The sequence below is a fragment of the Cervus elaphus genome, chromosome 24 (assembly GCF_910594005.1).
Source record: "Cervus elaphus chromosome 24, mCerEla1.1, whole genome shotgun sequence".
NCBI lineage: Eukaryota > Metazoa > Chordata > Mammalia > Artiodactyla > Cervidae > Cervus > Cervus elaphus.
This window is the reverse complement of record NC_057838.1, coordinates 59,246,461-59,262,740: the sequence shown is the minus strand read 5'-3', so window position 1 is coordinate 59,262,740 and position 16,280 is coordinate 59,246,461. Positions and strand designations below refer to the sequence as shown.

General features: G+C 37.0%; 1 protein-coding gene across 39 annotated transcripts in view; it reads right to left on the bottom strand.

Annotated features, from left to right (window-relative positions):
* The window catches only part of PBRM1 (polybromo 1), a 106,645-nt gene that overhangs the window by 61,046 nt on the left and 29,319 nt on the right, over nucleotides 1–16,280 (bottom strand). For 18 of the 39 annotated variants that reach the window (XM_043886115.1, XM_043886117.1, XM_043886116.1 and 15 more), the window contains 6 exons: nucleotides 12,557–12,652; nucleotides 11,880–11,971; nucleotides 6,492–6,705; nucleotides 3,865–4,006; nucleotides 2,630–2,727; nucleotides 478–522 (listed from right to left, as the gene is read on the bottom strand). In XM_043886115.1, coding sequence (XP_043742050.1) covers nucleotides 478–522; nucleotides 2,630–2,727; nucleotides 3,865–4,006; nucleotides 6,492–6,705; nucleotides 11,880–11,971; nucleotides 12,557–12,652 — 687 coding nt within the window. The remainder of the gene's footprint in view (nucleotides 1–477; nucleotides 523–2,629; nucleotides 2,728–3,864; nucleotides 4,007–6,491; nucleotides 6,706–11,879; nucleotides 11,972–12,556; nucleotides 12,653–16,280) is intronic. The other 21 variants (XM_043886123.1, XM_043886104.1, XM_043886119.1 and 18 more) reach the window with 3 other exon arrangements.

Genomic DNA, 16,280 nt, shown 5'->3' with positions numbered 1-16,280 from the left:
AGAAATGTATTCATGCTCAAGAAGCACTAACCCAATGCATAGGCACCAATACAGACTGGTATCACTTGGATCATCAACACTGATTCTGATCCCTCCACCATCCCCAGTCTATAAGAGACAATCCTGAAAAGAAATCCGCACCCCCCAGCCCCTGGTCACAACCAGGGCCACCACATTCTCAGCCTCTCTACCTCTGCTGCAGCACAGCCACAATGACTGGGGCAGGGGCTTGCTGCCCCGGGCAAAGCTGGCAACAGATTAAGGGTCCTGACTATATCTAGACTAATTTCTCAGCTCACTTTACTAACTATACTCCTAAACTATACTGTTTCCTTTATTCATGAGATAAATTGGTATCCAAATAAAAACCATTATTTCACATGCTTAAGACTGCACTTTTCGCCTAATCAGTGCTGACCATGCCACAGAAGTTACACTTTAAAAAAACATGTTTATGCATAAAAAAGGACTGCACACCTGGAGAGCCTCCTGAGACCCAACATCTCACTGTCAAGAGTGTTCCTGGGAAAGCAGAAACAAACATTACATGTGAAGAGAAACAAAACAAGCAACATTGGAGGTCATGTATAAACCAAATATGGTTGAGAAAAAAGAGGATTACTCAATCCAAAGGATAAAAGGTTTTAAGAATACTTGGAACATTTCAACATGGAAGACAGCAGGTGAATTTTAGGGTAGAGGGGTTGGGGAGAAGAATGTATTCCCAGAATGAAGAGAACATACCCACAGTAATTTTTTTCACAATCTTTGATACGAAAAAAATAAGGCAAAGACAGAACTGTACTCAATACTTCAGAGTCAAGTCAAGTAGTATTTGGAAACTTGGCCCTGCCTTCTCTGGATACGTTTAACTTAGCCTACTAGGCTGTCATGTTTCCCTGAGTTCTGGAGGAGCCCATTTCTTATTACCAAAGCCTCTTAACGTAACCACCTTCTTTTTTTTTTTTTTCCCCGTAACCACCTTCTAAAGGGCTTGTTACGTGTTTCCTTTGTCACAGTCCAAAGAACAGGACTTGCTTCTCTCAACCTTTTAATGTGTGCTCATGCCTGTATTTCAAACCCAGACATGTTCTTTTACTGCTTTAGCTATGATTTATATTTGCTCTTCTCTTACTTGTATTTTTCACTTCATTAAACAAAACACTTCCTAGGAAACCTGTGCATGAAAAGACTTCTTTAGAGAAAAGACTTTTCTCTAAAGTGGGATTTTATTATTTCGAGAACATAATGCTTAGCTTTCTTTTTATGGGAGGTTTTAATTAGAGTGATAACTTTCATTTAATCTACTTGTGTTGTCCCACAAAGTACAAGCCATAGAGATTTTTTAAGGATCTGGCCTGGGCTAATGCTTCCTTGGAACTGTTTTCTTAACACTCAACTAGTTTAAGATCTCTCTTGTCATTCAGTGTTGGCACTAACTGTACCATCACTTTTGCCTCCATTACCTTCTTTTGCCTGAGAAGTTTTTATCTTTGATTGGTGACTGATCTGGAAAACACAGGTGATGCTGTAGTAGTTATATAATTACACTCAAAGATGTTCTTGATTTGATGTCTCTGATCTGGTCTCACATTTTTCCTCCGTTGTCCCTGGTATAACAAGGAATTAAGAACTTGGAAGGATGAAATTCATAGGCCAGTAATGGAGGAGACTCACACCTCAGGGCACACCAATCAATTTAGTTACCTTGGCATAGCATCGCAAAGTTATTTTCATTGTTAAAAAAGAAATTTCCCAAATGCTATTTACAGGGAAAGACAAGACAGCTTCTCTTTTCTAAACCGTTTTTTAAAAATTCTCTGGTGTCAGTGGATCTACAATACATGAACAGAACTGCATTAATAGTTACTAATGACTTCATTCAATTTTGAATCTGTCAGGCCCTGCTATTAGTGATGAACTTATTGTTTAAGGTTTCCTCCCTGCTATGACAAAGATGGTGAGACAGTTAAGGCTCAGGAAGAATACGGTGTTCCACAAAGATCAAGCCAGAGAAACTCCATGTGGGAGGCGCAGACAAAAGAGATGGTCTTGCATGATTCTTTATAGGAGTACAGCTTCACAATCTCACAGTAAGGTCCCCTTCCATAAAACCCATGAGAAAAAGGAAGGATTAGGGAAGCTGAGAGAAAGATTAGAAAGAAAAGAAAAACAAATATCTAGCTTAACCTGTTATGAACTACAAGAAGTTATAACTTGGTACTTTATAATACGACATCCTTAAAATAGCAAAGAAAGATCAGATTAACAAGGAAAAACAAAGGGGTAAGAATAATGACTAACATTTTTTTTTAAATCGCCACACAGAAATCACCTAAATTAGATTTAAAGGGCTTCTTACAATGCCACATTAAAACAAAATAACCTGGACAGCAAAAATAGTAACATGTTTCAGCAGGCTACATAAGTATTATTTTTAAATATGTTATCTAAAAACAACACATTACCAAAAAACACTAATCATACAATTAAATGAATTATTAAATGTTATAAAGTATTTAAATCTTATAATTGATACTTGACAGTTTACAGAAACAATTTTCTGCACTTAAATCTGAAACAAAACAGAAACTGAGACGATGTCTCCAGTTATATGAAAAGTATATACCTTTTTCTTTTGGCACTACCAGTATCAGAGGTGGCTGAAGAAATCATGCTGTCTCCATCCTCAATGTCGTCTCTCCTAGCAAGCTCTTTCTTCTTTGCCTAAAACAGAACAGACCCCAGGAGTCGAGCTCATTCTGCTGAGCACTTCTAGAATATATGAATATTAAAGAGCTAGACACATCAGATTCAAGCAGAAAGATACAACCACACATAGAATACTCAAAATGAAAAAGAAGTCATTAAACATTTTCAATAACCCAATTTAACAAAAGTTTGCATGACAGAATAATAGGTTAAAAAAAATGGATCCAGAGAGTTGAGGAATCAACTCTGGCTAAATTGAATTTAAGACTCCAAAGGACACCAACTCGTTCAAAGCACCGACACAAGTTGTTGGGGCATCCTGCCCTGGTGGCCATAGTTCAATAAAGCCAAGTCAAAGCGAGCCTTTAGCACCCTTGACTTAAGTAACAGTGTGACTAAGAAGAAAGCTTAAAGTGAGAGGTGAAATAAGATCTACTTTTCAACACATGCATTTTTAAAGACCTTCTGCCAAAGACAGCTAAAGTCCAACGACAGCAGACTTAGGGAATACACAGAGTATTGAAAACAAAATACTGAAATCCTCAACATGGATCACAGAGCTGACCAAACAAAAATGGAGATTCTACAGGTGATACAAAATTGCTTTTGTTGTTCCTTGCTCTGAGATTCTCTTTTCAGGAAGATTCTACCAAAAGTGACATGTAGACACAATTTGTATTTCATATGTATGCCCTTTATTCTCAAAACACCGAGATGACCCATGGCCTCAGATGCCCTCCAAGGTGTGCTCTCAGAAATATTTCAATCAATTCATGGACACTGTACAATGATGAATTAGCCTAAAGATGTCCTTTCTCCTAGAACCAACACTACCTTAACAGAGACAGAGTCTAGAAACAAATAAATAAAATCTAAATGCAGAATATCATCTGTGATTGGAGGGAATCATCCTGATAACCCTAAAATTACTCCCCAGGGACAAATTCCTGCTTCTTCCACTCACAAAGCTAACCCAGTCTAAACTATTATTTCTACTCTGCATAGTCCTGAAAGCTCTTAAAAAAATTAAAAAAAAAAAAATTCAGTAGTACTATGGCTAAAATGAATGATATGACATTGCTGGAGGAAAATCACATATCTTAACACACTCAATTATACATACAACAACTTAGCAAAACCAAGAAATTATACCTGCATGACTTGCTGTAGTTTTAGAACTCGCTTGTAGATGGCCGAGTTGGGAACATTATAGCGTTTGGCATTTTCAAACATTAAATTCAGATCACACTCCAAATGATCTAAAGTTTCATATTCTTGGTTTTTTAGCTTTGTTCTGTGAAAGACAAACACAGGGCTAGAACTTTCCATTTTGAATATGCAGAAACACCCTTCCTGAAAGTTCAGTGCAAAAATCTTGACAAACATTACAAGGTAGTTTACCAGTGATACTGATTAGAGGTCTGGAAGTGACAACTTCCAAATATAAAGTGAAGAAGCAAAAGCACCACTATATTTAGACAATATGATAATTTAACTGAAAACCCAAAAGAATAAAACACTACAAGAAGCAATAAGAGAACCTAGCAAGGTGGTCAACTACAAAGCAAACATTAGCAAAACTCCTAAGGGGAAAACCCTGGTATTGGCTACATGAAAACCCTGTTGTTCAGTCCCTAGGTTGTGTCCAACTCTTTGCAACCCCATGGACTTGAGAACCCCAGCAGGCTTCTCTGTCCATGGGATTTCCCAGGCAACAATACTAGAGCTCACTGCCATTTCCTCCTCCGGGGGATCTTGCTGACTCAGGGACGGAACCTGCTGTCTGCTGCATTCATAGGTGGATTTTTTGGTCACTGAGCCACCAGAGAAGCCCTTACATGCACCCCCTAGGAAAAAATAAAAATCAGGGAGGTTTCAAGCTATAGTAATGAAGAGTCATGGTGATCTACACATTTCAGAAAATAAGAGGTCATTCCTCTTGATGAGAGTTAAAGAAAAGAGAGCACTGGCAACTACATGAAGGAACATGTAGAATAATAACATTAACCTCCAGAGGAGCTGCATAAGGGAAATGAAGAGCAGTCCCTTTTTTTTGGGGGGGGAGCGGTTTTGTGCTGTGCTGTTTGCGAGACCTTAGTTCCCCAACCATGAATTGAACCTGGCCCCAGAGTGAAAGTGCCAAGTCCTAACCATTGGACCACTAGGGAATTCCCTGAAGAGCGGTCTTAGATGGTAAATGAGAGGCAGATTAATGTTAGAGTCCTTTTGCTACTCTTCCTCCAACACAAACATTTGTAATTAATCACAATGGCTTAATATTGAGGTTTTTACTTACTTTAAGTCTTAAGAATTCTAATAGCTGTCTCAGACATTTAGGCTGTTACTAACACTAAGGCTATATTACGAGTCCCTGTATACTTGGTAGTGAGGCATCACAGTCTGCCTTAACACTGTATGGATTTAGACAGGACAGACTTTTAAAGCTTAACTGAAGCACTCGTCTGCTATCCATCAAAGTCACAAAAACAATATTAGGTAAAGAACCACATTATGTGTACAGCTTCAGAGAATGAATGTAGAGATTCTAGACTCTGCTTTTAGAATGATATATCATTCACTACATATGTAAAGTTTTACTTAAAATTTACTAAAATCATATATAGATTCCACGTAGTGCTTACAGAGATAAGAATGTTATAGAACATTTGATTCTCTGGGATGAAGCAAAAAAAAAAAAAAAAAAACCACTGAGCACATGCTCACCACCTGTGGCTAGCACCAAGAGTTTAAACTATAGCCTTGGACTTAATCATGCTAACTTCAAGGATAACGTGCTGGATATTTTCAACACCCACAAAGAACAATAGAGAACCTAAACTAGTATTAATAGATGACAGTCTATAACAAATCTGCAGATATTTATCAGTCTGATATTAATCAAGGATGGGAGTGGGAAGGAAAGGGCAGAACAGGAAATAAAGCATGGGGATGACAAGCCCCAGCGCAACGAAGATGGTGTATGCAGCCATGTTGTCGAGCTCCTCCCTACCCTTCCTTTTTTTTCTGCTTTTTATGACATTCAACTATATTCCTTCTGCTAACACATCTTCCTAGAACTGTGCTGTGCAATACAGTGGTCACACGTGTCTGTTTAAAGCAAAATAAAGTAAAACTTGAAATCTAGTTTCATTATGCCACATTTCAAGTTTTCGACAGTCACATGTGATGAGTGGCTATCAGAGACAGTACAGATAAAGTAACATTTCATCATCACAGAAAGGGCTACTGGTCAGCACTGCTCAAGATTTTCCTGCTGCTCTGATGAAGAGCACAGTGGAAGGTGGTCCAGCTCCTATGGGGCAGGACTGGTTCAGCATGCAAACTTGGATAGGAAGTAGACTAGATGTCCTAAGAGTTGACACTTCAAAAGGGAAACCAAGATACAAAATTTTAAATGCAGGTAAATTGTTGTGATTAAAATATCAATAAAAGGAATAGGAAGAGAAATTTTGCACAGTTATAAGAAAATGAACAGTTAAATTCTGAGCTGCATGACTTTTTTATAATCCATAATCTGACATACAAATGACTAGCTGGGATACCTTCCATTTGTCTCTTGACACTACTGTAATACAAAGAATGCAATTTGTAATTAATCAAACTTATTTCTCATATTTACATTGGTGTGATACTTAAGCATACTCTAGACATGTGAAAAACATTTTCATATCCTTATCCATTTTAGAAATGAAGGATATATGCACAGGCTCAATCACAAGAAAACAGATGTATACTGAGTAATGTAAATGATATATTACCTGATCTGTTGTAGTGATATGGGTGTTTTAATTTGCTGATAATAATCAGGATATTTTTTCTTTGAAGGCAAATGGAAAAAAGGTTCAGCTATTAGCTGCCCTTGGTTATTCCGACAGCTCCGAACTGTGTCATAAAGCTGATAAAAAGGATTTGAAACATCCATAAACGAAGTAATGCTCTCTGCTTCCGATTCTCCTTCTTCATATCGTGCAGCTACAAAGACATAAAAGATATTTATAAGGGGAATAAAAAAAAACATTTTTTAAAGCTTTTAACAACCTTCTAGATTATGCTATCTATGTCTGAGAATACTTATTTTAAAAGAATAGTCTCTAGCCTTCATTAAATATTCTGTAAGTAATGCTCAGTAAGTGTATGCTTACTTAGAGAAATGTTACATAGAAACAGAATGTTACATAGTAAAAGTCATACTGCCTTGCTTGTTGTAATTTAGTTGCTCAGTCCTGTAGGACTCTTGTGACTCTTGTGATCCCACAGACCATAGCTTGCCAAGCTCCTCTGTCCATGGGAATTTTCCAGGCAAGAACACTGAAGTGGGGTGCCATTTCCTTCTCCAGGGGATCTTCCCAGCCCAGGCACTGAACTCCTGTTTCCTCCAAGTCTCCTCTAAGTCTCCTCTATACAAGGCAGATTCTTTACTCAAGGGAAGCCCTAACTGTCTGTCTTTAAAAAGTTACAAAATAGTTTCTCTGCCATCTTTGGAGATCCCTGCTTATGTGCCCTTGGACAAGAAAAGGAGCAAACAGTCATTCTCAGATCTCAGAACTAAGGGGACAGCATATAGCTTAGCATAAATGTAGCTGGTGGCTGGTATTGACAAATTTGATTTAAAGTGAGGCAAAGTCAAAGAGATTCACCTATAGCATCCCTTAGGAAAGATGTTTTCCTTTATTGAGAAAACTATTAGGTAGAAGCTAATCATAGAAACATCAAAACATGCAATCACTTTCACAGAAATACAAAATATACTCTCATTTCTCTGAACTCTTAAATGGTGTATAAGGACCTGATTTAAATTATTTCTTGATGGATCAGGATAACCAAAATCACTATGTCTCCCAGGCAAGTATGATAATCACTTATTCAGTACTTAGTTACATATTAAGAGCTTGATAAGCACCATTCTCAGGTAATCCTGACATCACCATACAAAACAGGTGTTGCTATTTCTTTTCCAAAGGAGAAAACTGGACATGAGAGGTTGATGACCTGCCCAAGGTCAGCTGGCCTGTAAAGTAGTCGAGAAGGGTTTTGGATTTAAGAGTCAAGGAGCTAGAAGCAAAGACAGAAATTGGAAACTATGCAGTCTTTCCTGACTCCACTGCCTCTTATCTCTTCATAAAGCTCTTGCACATGTTTATTGAATTAAAATTTAGGAATATATTTTGCTGTTACTGTAAACTGTATCTTTTTTAAAAATTATATTTTCTTTTTATAGTTGATTCTGGAAATGAAGTCAATTTTTGTATAATAATTTACATTAGCACTTTATTATTCTTATTAATTCTAGTAATTTATCTGTAGTCTTTTAAATAGAAAAATCAACTCTTCTGATCCTTACAGGTTCACTTTTATCACTGCTTGCTGACTAGTACTTTGAACAAGAAGTAACATTTTAAACTTCATTTCTTATGGTAAGAATACTACAAATGTTTCTCCACTGAAAGTGGAGATGCCATTTATCAGGTTAGGAAAGTCCTCTTCTATTCCTAGTAAGCTTAGTTTTTCTCATGAATGAGACTTGTAGTTTAATCAAATGTTTGCTGTGCCAACATCATGGTTTTGCTCCTCTAATCTACTAATACAGTAAATAACACTTTTAACTTTTATGCTGAACTAACCTAGTATTCCTGAAATACACTCAACTGTGTTATTGTGTATTACAGATACTGCTAAATATAGTGTGCGTATGTGGATTGCAGATACTGCTAGATACAGTGTGGTTATATTTTGTGTGGTTTTGGTTTTATTTCATATTCAAAGAATAAACTGTGGGCTTCTTTTTTTATTCACTGCAGGAGTTTATCATATAATTATGTTCCTTGAATGTACGGCTTGGTGTTTTTAATGCAGGAGTATCTGTAATTAGCAATTTAATGTCTTTAATGGTGATATGACTAATCAGTCTTTTTATCCCTGAATCAGTTTTCAGGCATTTATCAGTTTCTAGGAATTTGTCAATTTTATCTAAACGTTCAAGTTTATTTGCATTATGCTGTCTTTACATGCTCTATATGCTCTCTTTTCCCCGTAATATTTTTTATTTGTGCCTTCTATTTCTTTACAATCTTGCTATAGATTTACATGTTTTATTAAGAGCTGTAATAGGAAAATTTTTTACTTCATTGATCATTCCCATTAGAGATTTCCTTTCTAAAGAATTATCTCCTGTCCGTGGCTTTACCATCTTTTATCTAACAGCTCTGTTTTTCTTATTGTTTATTTATCTTGGATGCTTATTAGTTCACTAACTTTCAACAGCTTTTCTTTCTGAATAGAAGCAGTCAGAACTACAAACTTCCTTCTGAAGTATCACGTTAGTGGCACCTCCATTGTTTTTGATATGTATTATTTTCATTATTGTTACTGTTCAAATTTAAGTAATTAAATTTCTATTACAGTTACTCCTTTTAAAAAATTTATAAAAAAAAAAAAACACGTACGCAAAAGATTGTGAAGCCTGTGAAGGTTTCTGCTCCCCAAGTTGGTGGAAAACACTAAGTTGGCAGATTGGATTTTTAAATAAAGATTAAAAAAAACAAAAAACCTAAGTAAAAAATTTATTTTTCCTTATTAGTTGCTATCACAGGTGTATTACAGTCAGAAATATGGCCTGTATAATACCTGATCTTTCAAGTTTGTTGAAATTTGTTTTATGGCTAAGTACGTGATCCATTTTTGTACATCTTCCATGTGAACCAGGGAAGAACGTGTATTCTCTAACTGAAGAATACCTGCCTGTTAATAACCAACTTGTTGTAGGCTGAATAATAAGCCCCCACACAAATCTATGCTCTAATCCACAGAACTTGTGAATGTTACCTTAAATGGCAAAAGAAACTCTGTAAATATGATTGAAAGGAATCCTGAGTTTGGGAAATTATCCTGGATTAATCTCTGGGCACTAAACATAATCACAAGGATCCTTATGAAAGACAGGCAAGAAGGTCAAAGGAAGAAGGAGATGGGGTGACCTGTAGAGATTGAAGTGCTGTGTTCTCAATGCAGAGGAAGGGGTCATGAGCCAAGGAATACAGACAACCTCTAGAAACTGGAAAACGTAAAGAAGTCCAGTATCCCCTACAGCCTCCAAAAGGACACCAGCCTGCCAACAACCTATTAGATTTCTGACTTTCATCTCATAAAGGGAATAAACTTGTGATGTTTTAAGCCACTAAGTTTGTGGCAATTTGTTTCAGCAGAAATAGGAAACAAATAAGCTTTCGAGGAATTATATTCAAATCTTCTCTGTCTTCACTGGTTTTTTTGGCTGTGTATCTAGAAGCAGGCTCCCACTCTAAAGGCAATGTTGTCACTTTCTCCAAGAAGTTCTATCTGCTTGTTTTATATATTCTGAGCCCTTTTAGGATTTATCTGCTTGGTGCAATAAACTTTTTATCAGGATAAGGTAAATCCATTTCATCTTTGGAAATGCATTGTTTGAAAGTCCAGTTTAGCAGAAGTCAACATAACTATCCTCCAGTTATGATTTGCCAGGTGTATCTTTTTTCCATTCCATCCTTTTACATTCACTTTTCCCGTATATTTAAGATATGTCTCTTTTAAGCAGTATATAACTTGATTTTTAAAATATCCAATCTGGAACTGTCTTAATTGGCAAATTCAGGCCACTAACATTTATTTCAGATATAATTTTTGGAATTGTTTCTCTGTTTCCATTTATCACATTTTTTCTGTTTCTTTTTGCCTTCTTGCCTTATTTTGTGTTGGTGAGAGAAGACTGGAAGTTTTAACTGTTTTTCGTATCCTACTGTCCACCTCATTGCTCTTCTTAAAGTAACTGTAAGTAGGTGCTTTTCTCCACCTCCTTCCCTACCCTTCAGGTTCTGAATAACAGCCTGAAGGATCTACAACACACAAATTTGGTTGGCATCTACTTTGTTTTCTTACTACCTGAGGTTACTAAATAAGAATCCTCTTGAGACAAAAGTACTACTTATTAGGTGGAAAAAAGCCAATAAATGCTTTGTAAGAATCTTATAAGTGGTATGATTTTCCTTCAATTTGTTATACTACTATAAGGTTAATGAAGTAACCAAATGCTAGAAGGAAACCTAAAAATAATGTGTGTCACTTCTATAGTTGGCAAAAAAGCAAGCTAATGAAAAGAGAAAAGTTTCTTTCAATTGTTGATAAGGACTGACTTAAGTTTAAAAAAAATAATTCTGTAGATGACAATCAAAAAATTAAATTCATACTTTAGTAGTCTACAGTAATTATGAATTTCTATAGATTTAGTAGAAAATAAAAGATATAGCTAGAGAAATCTTTTGTGTCACACTTGATTATAAAATCAAAAGAGTAATTTCATGAAACAAATTTTATCTCTACATATAAAAAATACCATAAAATAAAAAAACATTACATCTCACTTAGGAGGAAGACAGAAAATATACCCCTATAGCTGTTCTTTATTACTCTTTTATGAAGTGTGTGCTTTTTTTACTCGAATTTCTAGTGCCCAATTGTTTAAACGAAAGTTTACCATAATTTACAGCTATCTTTAAATCATAAGCTCTCGGTAAGAAGACATGATAGTCTACTGAAAACATAAGCCAGTGACCTGGAAATCTAAAGTGACGTGAATGTCCTCCTGGGATCTCCTGATGGTGTCACTGGTACTCTGGGCTTTCCCGATGCCTCAGTGGTAAAGAATCTGCCTGTAATGCAGGGTTTGCAGGAGACACAGATTTGATGCCTGGGTTGGGAAGATCCCTTGGAGGAGGAAATGGCAATCCAGTGTTCTTGCCTGGCAAATCCCATGGACAGAGGAGCCTGATGGGTTATAGTCCATGGGGTCACAAAGAATTGGACACGACTGAGCACACACGCATGCATGCATGACTAGCACTATTTACCATCATAGGTTTGAAACCAGGATCTGCTAAGGCTATCAAAACAATTGTTTTTGCACAAGTATTTACTTAGATTCATGCTTTAACACAAAATAAAGCAGTAATAAGTTCTTGATAAGTTTGACAACAAACAGTGCAATGAAAATGTAACAAAACAAGTGTGTCCTCCAAAAACAGACAAACTCCCGGCCAGATCAAAATAACTGCAATTTTCCTTAAGCAGAAGGATTCACTACGATGGCACTTAACTAGTCATAACTTAAGGCCTACCAGCTAAAGCAGCATCCTCTTCACTTTCTGAGCCATACTGAAGTGCCATGGTAATTGCTGATAAACGACCCCCTTGGACTGCTCTTTTATTACTACAAGAAAAAAACAAGCAATTAGAAGGCAGGGAACGATATAATAATTTAGTTACTTTATAGGAAATAGGAACTGTTAACAAGGCATTCACATCAAAGAGTTTCTGTTTAGCTGCCTCCTCAATTTACTTTGTACTTTTTATATGCCCCACAATCAGTCTTAACCAAGAAGACTAAATTTTTTCTCTCAGAAAAGAGGGAGTAGAGATAGAAAGCCCTTAAAGCAGGCTACTTGGAGCACTACTCCTTTTTTTTATGAAAAATAAAGATTCATTCATAATTGCTGGTTAATTCTAAAGATGCTCATATTTTACAATGAAAATAACATCTATTATGGACACAACTCTTTCAGTATTTTATGACACATTTTACTGGTCATTTTAAACATTACCTGACAATTTCTGCTTACGCATTTCTCAGACATGAAGTCAGGCCTACTATACTTTTTAAATAAGATAACTGACAACAAAGTTCCATAAAATAAGCTAACTACACTCAAAGATATTACTTCAAGATAGTCATCAAGAAAATGCTAGCATGCTTATCCTCATAAACATGGGTCAGCTCTCAGACACTCTCTCTCACCGGTAATACTTGCTAGTGGGATTTCTCTCTTCACCAAGGCTGCCTTTACTGTGCGAAGGACCTGTCAGCCTGGTTGCTGCCAAATTTGATGAAGTCCTATCCAGAGACAAGGTTAAAAAAAACTCAGAAAACTAACAGCTGAAATCATAATGCTGGATAAACAAAAAGAAAACAACCATTTTCTTTTTCCTTTCTTAAAAAAAGATACACTCTGGGACTACCCTGGTGGTCCAATGGTTAAGACTCAGCGTTTCCACTGCAGGGGGCGAAGGTTCCATCTCTGGTTGGGGGAACTAAGATTCCACATGCCACAGGGCATGGCAGTGAGTGGAGGAGGGAAGACTCAAATATTGCCGAGCCTCTACTATGCAGGAGGCTTTGCTCCAAAATCTGGGACTCTGCTACAAACAATAAAAGATGGAGAGGGTGTGGAGAAAAGGGAACCCTCTTACACTGTTGGTGGGAATGCAAACTAGCACAGCCACTATGGAGAACAGTGTGGAGATTCCTTAAAAAACTGGAAGTAGAACTGCCATACGACCCACCAATCCCACTGCTGGGCAAACACACCAAGGAAACCAAAATTGAAAGAGACACATGTACCCCAATGTTCACTGCAGTACTGCTTACAATAGCCAGGACATGGAAGCAACCTAAATGTCCATTGGCAGATGAATACATAAGGAAGTTGTGGTACGTATACATAATGAAATATTACTCAGCCATTAAAAAGAACACATTTGAGTCAGTTCTAATGAGGTGCATGAAACTAGAGCCTATTATATAGAGTGAAGTAAGCCAGAAAGGAAACACCAATACAGTATATTAACACATATATATGGAATTTAGAAAGACAGTAATGACGACCCTATATGCAAGACAGCACAAGAGACACAGATGTAAAGAACAGACTTTTAGACTATGTGGGAGAAGGTGAGGGTGGGACGATATGAGAGAATAGCATTGAAACATGTATATTACCATATGTAAAGTAGATGACCAGTGCAAATTCAACGCATGAAGCAGGGCACCCAAAGCGGGTGGCTCTGGGACAACCCAGAGGGAGGGGGTAGGGAGAGTGGTAGAAGCGGGGTTCAGGATGGCGGGACATACGTACACCCATGGCTGATTCATGTCGATGTACAGCAAAAACCACCACAATACGGTAAAGTAATTAGCCTCCAATTAAAATAAATTAATTAATTTAAAAAAATTATGCTTATAGAGGTTGCCAATGATCAGATGTTAAGTTAGAATATGTTGGCATAAGGGCATTTTTCAACTACTGATATGGAAAAACTTGTTTCTGTTGAATTAAAAAAATTGAAGAGCAAAATCTGGGACTCTGAGCAAAAAAAAAATAAACCAGGTCTGATGCCAGACAGTTTATGGTTACTGCAGTGACCAGAGGATCTAGAAACATAGCAAATGTCAAAGTCAGAAAAAAGCTACAAAAGCAGCCACTCAATCTTTCCATTTCAGGTAGAAGCAAATGGAATCCTAGAAGTAAAAACGTGTTCAAAGTCACAGTCCCAGCACAATATAAGCTAGGATCTCCTGACATCTGGCTAAATACTCTTATAGTAAAAATACATATATCCTACTATATAGATGCAAATACCACAATATTATAAGCACACCTTGTTTTATCATGCTTTGTTTTATTAAACGTCACATATACTGCATTTTTTCCTTTTACAAACTAAAGGTTTGTGGCAACCCTAAATCAAGCAAGTCTGAGCACCATTTTTCCAAAGGTATTTGCTCACTTTGCGTCTCTGTGCCACATTTTGGTAGTTCTTGCAATTATTTCAAACCTTTTCATTATTATTATACTTGTTGTGGTGATCTCTGATGCTATCACTGTAAATACTTTGGGGAACCATGATCCATGTCCATGTAAGACAGTGAACTTAATAAAAGTTGTGTGTGTTCTGACTGCTCCACCAACCAGCTTTTCTCCCACCTTTTTCCTTTCTCCTCATTCTCCCTATTTTCTCATACACAAGAATACTGAAAGTAGGTCAAATAATAACCCTACACTGGCCTCTAGGCATCCAAGGGAAAGGAAGAGTTGTACTTTTTTTCCAGTTTCAAGCAAAAGCTACAAAGGGTTAAGCTCAGTGAGGAAGCCATGTTGAAAGCTGAGATCAGCCAGAAACTAGGCCTCTTGCACCAGTTAGCCAAGTCACAAAAGCAAAGGAAAAGTTCTTGAAGGAAACTAAAAGTACTACTCCAGTGAACACAGAAATGATAACACAGTAAGATAGCCTTATTGCTGATAAGAAGAAACTGTTATTGGTCTGGACAGAAGGTCAAACCAACCACAACAATCCCATAAACCAATGCATAATCCAGAGCAAGGCCCTAACTCTCTTCAATTTGATGAAGGCTGAGAGAGTTAAGGTATGGAATCAAAGTCTGAAGCTAGCAGAGACTGGTTCATGAGGTTTAAGGAAAGAAGTCATCTCTATAAAAGTGCAAGGTGAAGCAGCCAGTGCTGATAGAAAAGCAGCAGCAAGTATGTTTTCAATGTAGATAAAATATACTTATCGTGGAAGAAGAATCCAAGGCTTTCACAACTAGAGAGGAGAAGTCAGTGCCCAGCTTCAAAGTTTCAAAGGACAGCTGACTCTCTTGATAGGGCTAATGTAGCTGGTGACTTAAAAGTTGAAACCAGTGCTCATTTTACTATGCTGAAAAATCCTAGGGCCCTTAAGAATTATGACAAATATACTCTGCTTGTGCTCAATAAATGGAACAACAAAGCCTGGAAGACAGCGCATCTGTTTATAACATGGTTTACTGAATATTTTAAGCCTGATGTTGAGACCTACTGCTCAGACGAAAACATTTTCAAAACAGTACTGCTCACTGAAAATGCACATGGTCACCCAAGAGCTCTGATGGAGATGTACAAGATTAATGTTGTTTTCATGCCTAGAGACACAACATCCATTGTGCAGCCCACGGACCAAAGAGAAATTTCAATTTTTAAGTCTTATTATTGAAGAAATACATTTCGTAAGGCTATAGCTGCTGTGGATAGTGATTCCTTTGGTGGATCTGGGAAAATTCAACTGGAAAGGATTGTTATTCTAGATGTCATTAAGAACATTTGTGATTCATGGAAAGAACATGAACATCAACAAGAACCTAGAAGAAATGGATTTCAACCCTCATGGGTTACTTTGAGGGGTTTAAGACTTCAGTGAAGGAAATAACAGCAGATGGGATAGAAACAGTAAGAAAACTAGAATTAAAAATAGAGCCTGAAGATATGACTGAACTGCTACAATCTCATGATAAAACTTTTAACATTGAGGAGTTACTTTGTATGGATGAGCAAACAAAGTAGTTTCCTGAGATGGAATCTACTCCTGTGAAAATGCTGTGAAGACTGTTGAAACAGCAACAAAAGATTAAGAATATTACATAAACTTAGTTGATAAAGCAGCATCAGGATTTGAGAGGACTGATTCCAACTTTGAAAGAAGTTCTCCTGTGGGTAAAACATTATCCAACAGCATCTCATGCTATAGACAAATCATTAGAGAAAAGAAGAGTGAACTGACGTGGGAAACATCACTGTTGTCTTATTTTAAGGAGCTGGCACAGCCACCTCAACTTTCAGCAACTACCACCCTGATCAGTCAGCAGCCATCAACAGAAGCAAGACCCTTCACCAGCAAAAAAGATTACAACTTGCTGAAGGCTCAGATGA